The sequence below is a fragment of the Pipistrellus kuhlii genome, unplaced genomic scaffold, assembly GCF_014108245.1.
Source record: "Pipistrellus kuhlii isolate mPipKuh1 unplaced genomic scaffold, mPipKuh1.p scaffold_m20_p_1, whole genome shotgun sequence".
In the NCBI taxonomy this organism is placed as follows: Eukaryota; Metazoa; Chordata; class Mammalia; order Chiroptera; family Vespertilionidae; genus Pipistrellus; species Pipistrellus kuhlii.
Window position 1 is genome coordinate 11388716 of NW_023425404.1, and position 6309 is coordinate 11395024.

The following is a 6309-nucleotide window of genomic DNA, read 5'->3' on the forward strand; positions in this document are numbered from 1 at the left end:
TGAGGCAAAGGAGAGGCAATTAATTAGCCTGTGCTTTCCCCAGCGGAGCCCAGGACCAGCAAAGTCCTCCTGAGTCTCCTGCTTCTCAAAGCAAACACGTATTCTGGCTGGGCCAGACCCAAAGGGTTTGCAAGGGAAGACGGATTCAGGCATGAAAGGCAGACAGAAATTAGACAGGTCAACATCGAGAGAATTATTTCTCCCCTCTTTTCCGGGAGAAGCTCGTGGGTAAGAAGTGATTACTACAAGGCACAGCAGGCAGTGCAGAAAGCTCGTCTTCCAATAAAGCCAGACGTATCCGGTCCCTTCCAGGGCTCCTACCATTCATTCAATCATTCATTCATTCATTCGTCCACTTAGCCGTCCACCCATCGGACGATGAGCAAGAAGTCACGTCCGTTCTCCCCAGCCTGAGCACGTCCTCCAGGCCATCTCAGAAAAGGATCTGAGACTCATTCTCATCAACTTACAGTCTGAGAGCTGGAGGAGGCCCCGTGCTTATCTAAACCACATCCTCATTTTGTGCACGAGGTGAAGGTGAAGGTTAGAGAGGGCGAATGACTTGGCACGGTCACAGAGCCAGCACGGGAAAGACCCAGAGCTAAGCTCCTGGGCCCTGGATTCTAGGTCCTGCCCTTTCCCCACTCCTGGGTTCCAAGAGAGTTCATGCAGAAGAGATGACCTTCAATGGCAGTTGTTCAGACGCTAGCCCAGAGTGGAGGATCATTCTCCTGCACAGAGGACCCTCTACTTTGCCTCCCATTAAGGTCCGGGTTTGGGAAGCTCCCTGAATAAGCCGGTGGCAGTTTGGGTGGGAGCCCAGACATAAAAGTGGCCCCCGATACGTCTCACATGCAATTGGTCAATGTGCTGTGACCCTCCCTAAACCTGAGCAGGACTTGAGTCCAGGATCAGGAAGAGTCTCCCCTCTACTCCCTGGAGCTGGGCCTGCAAATCGGAAGTTCAAGGTGAGGCCCACAGGGTGCCATGGCAGGAGGCTGCTCCAGGGCATGGTAGATGAGCTGCCCGGCTCCCAGGCTTCCTCCCGGGAAAACAAGAAAATGGCCAGTGTAAGGACTCATTCCTGGGTGGCAAAGGGATGCCTGGCAGGCAGAAGGAGTTGGTGTTTGGCTACCTGAGCCAAACTGACAAAGGAAACTCACATTTCCTTCTCAGAAGAGGAGAAAACCCTACAAAATCCCCTTTTCTAGAACCTGAACGGATGCCCCGAGGAGTCAATGACCCCCAAAAAGATGCTTAATTGAGCTACTCTAAACAGACCGGAGATGTGAAGCTGGAATATGCTCTGTGCCTAGTGCTTCAGTTGAATACAAACCCCAAAGAGGGGCCGGGGGTCCCACACACCAGCAAAAATACAGAGCAAAATCCCCTCCTGGGCCAGAAGCCCCCGAACCTCCCTCAAAGGGAAGGACCACGTTTTTCCTGCGTGGCAAAATATGCCACGTGGCCACTGAGCAAGTGGAAGGGTGATTTCAGGGGGAAAGCAGCAGTCATGGCTGGTTGACCCACATGACCCCGGCGTGTAGCATCATTTCTGGCACAAAAGGAGTCATCCTCAACTTCTTACTGGATTGTAAATATGCAAAGGAAGGAAGGAACAAATGATAAACTCGCGGTGGAACAAAATTCAGTGAGCAGGGTCGGGATCTACCTCTGGAAGTCTGGGTGCTCATCGCCAACCTCCAGCTGGTTGGTTCCCACGGTAGACCCCAGGAAAAACAGCCCAGAGGCTCCTGTGTGTTCCCTGCCTACGCCATCTCTGGGAGATGGAAGCCAGGCCCCACTGTTCCCGGAATGATAGGCCCTGCCTGCAGCTTCTGTTTATTTTCATGCAGATGGTATAAATGAGACACTAACAAATGAGCCCAAAATATCTGCTACTGTGAAATCCCCCCTCCAAGCGGGGCAACCGCTCTCTGGGAGCAGCGGCCTCATAAATTCCTGCCATTCCTGCTTCGCTGTGAACCCAGCCCAATGACAAGCCTCGCTCAGGGGACCAGGCTCCAGGCTTTCCTCTGCAGAAGCAAAAAAAAATAATAAAAATAAATGCCCCTCTCTTTCCTTCCCCCCGACAAGGGCACCCCGAACTGCTCAGATACAAACCACAAAGTCCTTAGTACATGCCTTTCCTAGGAGACAACCACAACAGCTGACATTCACCAGTGAGAAGTCACCCTAACGGCAGAGGATGCAGGCGGTGGGGCGGCTGCCTCTCATAATTGGACCCTCATTAACTGGGAAGAGCTGGCTGAGGATCCAAGGTGCAAGGCAACTTTGGTGATAGGAAAAATAAAACAATTTGATGTGATGTAGAGATCTATAAGGAGGGGAGGAGCGGGGAGAAAGACAGACAGACAGTGGCAGGGAACCAATAATAGCCAGGAGGAATTTATCCACTTCAAGGAAGACATAGGAAAGATGACAAGAGGTGAAATCATCTCCCAACTGCTTGTTCCATACGGAAACAATTTAGCGGGAAAAGGGGAACTAGGCACTAAAAGCTTTAGGGGAAGAACCCGGAGTTTTTTTCCCCCCCTTGAGGGCCCAGTCGGTCCAAAAGGCAGATAAACACCCTCCGTGTTTCCATTAGTAACTGGGACGCATAAATACAGAGCAAGTGCTATACATTGGCAGAAGACCAAAACTGGCAAATGAAGCTTTTGCCTCAAAAGACAGGCTTAGGATCCAAAAAGACTTTGGCAGTTTGGGACACTGACCAGGAACAGCTTGGAAACTAGCCAAGGAAGAAGAACTGGGCAATGGACAGATCAAGATGGGACTGACAGTGGCGCGTGAAGAGGACAGAGAGAGTGCAGGAGGTCACAGCAAACGCTGCTGCTGAGCCCAAGGACACGAGGGGTTTGATGCAGGTCTCTAAAAGCCAGCTTCGGAGAACCGGGGGGTCCATGAGGAAAGAACCTGAATTCCTGGTATTTGGTCTCTCTCCATTCTGACTTCCTCAGGGAGGGGAGGCACACAGATAGGGGTGCTGCCTTGGACAAGCAGAAAAGCCAGGAAAGCCAAAACTGGTTTGGTTCAGTGGATAGAGTGTCGGCCTGCGGACTGAAAGGTCCCAGGTTCGATTCCAGTTGGGGGCATGTGACTTGGTTGCAGGCACATCCCTAGTAGGAGGTGTGCAGGAGGCGGATGATCAATGTTTCTCTCTCATTAATGTTTCTAACTCTGTATCCCTCTCTCTTCTTCTCTGTAAAAATTCAATAAAATATTCAAAAAAAGAAAGAAAGAAACAAAGAAACAAAGAAACAAAGAAAAGCCAGGAAACATTTCAAGTCCAGAAAGTGGACCCTATTGGGAGATATTAAGATGAAACATCATTTTTTAGCTGACAGGAAAAAGATACATGTAAGTTGAGTTTTTCCCCTTTTCTTCTCGTTTCACTGTACGTAAATCTATGAAATATCATGTTTTTTAACAGGAGTATCTACAAATAACAGTCTTGCTTTGATGGATCAATTTTTACTAGAAAGTGCCAATAACTGGCCTCTCCATCTAGAATGGCAAAGATGGGTTAAAAAAAAAAATAAGACAGGTTAAGAGAAAGTTAGGATCTGCATCATGAAAGTTAGGATCTGTCCATAGAAACAAAAGTGTAAGTGAGGTTTTCAAATCCTTGGGCCTCTTTAAGGTCAGCTCCCCTCCAGGCAAACAGCTGACTAGGCTGGAATAAGGAGCCAGGAATGTGTGCAAGTGAGAATAACATTTGAAATAGTGGAGGTGAGTGAGGACAGGCAAGGAGCAGGGAGTTATGTCACAGGATCAGGCCCCAGGAGCACTAGTGGAGTTGGAAGAGCAGGTACCCAGCCCGGCTGGTGTGGCTTAGTGGGATTTGAGCGTCAACCTATGAAACAGGAGTTCACCAATTTGATTCCAGGTCAGGGCACATGCCCGTTAGTGGGCTCCATCCCAAGTAGGGGGTATGCAGGAGGCGATGATATTTCTCATCAATGTTCCTATCTCTCCTCCTCTAAAAAATAAAAACTCCTATATAATAAAAGGCTAATATGCAAATCAACTGAATGGCAGAAAGACTGGTTGCTGTGATGTGGACTGACCATTAGGGGGTAGACATTCAATGCAGGAGCTGCCCTCTGGTGGTTAGTGCACTCCCACAGGGGGGAGTTCCTCTCAGCCAGAAGCCAGGCTCATGGCTGGTGAGTACATGTAAGTTGAGTTTTTCATCTACAGCACTAAGGATGTCTGACTAATGGGGAGCAGGCCTGAGGGCTCCTGGACTGTGAGAGGGCGCAGGCTAGGCTGAGGGACCTCCTCTCCACTGAGTGCACAAATTTCATGCACTGGACCTCTAGTATATATATATTAAAAAAAAAAAAAAAGAGAGAGAGAGAGAGAGAGAGAGAGAGAGAGAGAGAGAGAGAGAGAGAGAGAGAACGAACCAATAGCCAGTACCTGGGAATCACCAATAGCAGGTAGGCAGTCTTAGAAGCTGGAGTCTGGGAAAATTCCCAGGACAGTGTGTATTGGTGGGAGGGAGGGTGGGCGGAGAAAGGTGTGCCAGGCCAGTGATCACAGAACAAAGTAATAACTATCATGAATCTTGGAGAATTAAACAGTAAACTTGTTCTTGAAGATAAGGGATTATCTGAGATGATCTCTCGCCTGGAGATCCAGAAGGCCAGGAGCAAATGGGTGGAGAAAGCCCCTGAGAACAAGGACAAGCTGGAAAAGGCCCTCCCCAGGTGGCTGTCCCAGCTCTTCAGGCAGGAGAGGGAGGCGGGTGATGGGGGGGAGCTTTGGAGTCAGGTCAGCCACATGTGCAAACTAGCTCTGCCCCTTACTCGCTGTGTGACTTGGGCAAGTTCCCTAACCTCTCTGGGACTCACTTTCCTCAGCTGTAAAGTGGGAATAATAGTGGTAGGTGCCCTGTAAGGATTCCAGTGGTGAAAACTTGGAAAGCACCTGGAACAGTGCCTGCCCCAGTATGAAGTCAGTGGAGCCACAGAGCCTTCCTTCCTGAAGGACACAAATGCTGGACGACCCCGCAAGGTCACTGTAGGGTTCCCACCTAACACTGGCCTCCTTTTCCTATAGCCATGAAGAGGACTCCCCCAGAGGATGCTCTGCTCCCCCACTTTCCAGCTCTAAACCCCAAGGGGCCAGGACCATCCTGTATCCAGTTGGTTACTGCAGAGTAGAAACCAAGGGGGCAGGTCACAGCTGTGTATACAAAGGTGCAGAAACCAGGCCCAGCACTTGACCTTTGCCCCAGTTTCTCCAAGGTCTCCTCCATCCTCCATTCCAGAACACAGCTCCACGGCTGGCTGGCACCACCAGCTGGCTAGGTCTCCACCCCTGCCTCCAGAAGCAGAGGGCCAGCATCTTCTGTGTCCTTCTGCCTACTCTATCCTGTCCGCTTAGAGGGGGTCGCCCCTCAGATCTGCCTAAGAAGAAAAAGATGGAGGAGAGCGGTCAGAAGCTGCTGCCAGGTATGGGCACACAGGCATGCATGACCCCTGTGAAGGCATCCCCGCTATGGGAGAAACTGGAACCTCTCCCCAGGAAAGGTTCTTCCCAGGAGACCAGAGAAATGCTTCCCACAAGGCCCTGTCTGAGGGCACTGTTTCCCCTGCCTGGTGTAGGTGTTCAACACACACACAGGAAGTTACTTCCGCCAGGAATCCTTATCCCAAGCTGCAAGAGGAAGCTGGGAAAGAACTGCCACCTGGCAAGCCTCTGTCCTCTCTTCCCTCTTCACCCCATCTCGGTTCCTTGGCTGCAGGAGCTCCCAGCATGATAACACTGCACAGTCATACACGCAGGGTGTGCGATAAATCCGTTGGCCCTTTTTTAAAAACGCCACCGGCCCTGCTGAAGCTTTGGAAACGAAGCTCCTCAGCCGGAATCCCAAGGGCTGCCGCAAGAAAACAGGCTTAAAAAAAGCCCCAGAGCGGTGGGCTCTGGCCGGGCCTCCCACAGCCAGCAGCGAGCGTAAAGAAACACAGGCTGAAATTCCAACCTGGGTCGCTACAGCATTTGTCTCCGCTGAGCTCCGAGAGGCCAAACCACACGCACGCACCAGAGTACACACACACATACACACACACAGGCACACGGAGCTTGGCAGCCCGTAAGTTCCAGAGCTGGTAACACAAGCCACGGAACCGACTGCCAAGACAAGCAACAGAGAGAGCCAGGCCCCGTTTCATTGGCCACCATACGCTGCATATGGCCCAGGACGCAGCCAAAACAGTGTTCTCACCCTCCTCAAAGGCATAGGAGACCCTCTGTTTTCAAACACACCTCCACAGA

The 6309-nt window shown here is 50.9% G+C and overlaps 1 protein-coding gene across 1 annotated transcript in view; it reads right to left on the reverse strand.

The window, feature by feature from the left end:
- Positions 1-5392, reverse strand: part of JDP2 (Jun dimerization protein 2) — a 38688-nt gene extending 33296 nt beyond the window's left edge. Inside the window, exon 1 of the mRNA XM_045578515.1 lies at positions 5259-5392. Within this exon, the coding sequence (XP_045434471.1) occupies positions 5259-5379 (121 nt within the window). The 5' untranslated portion in view covers positions 5380-5392. The remainder of the gene's footprint in view (positions 1-5258) is intronic.
- Positions 5393-6309: the final 917 nt, after the last annotated feature.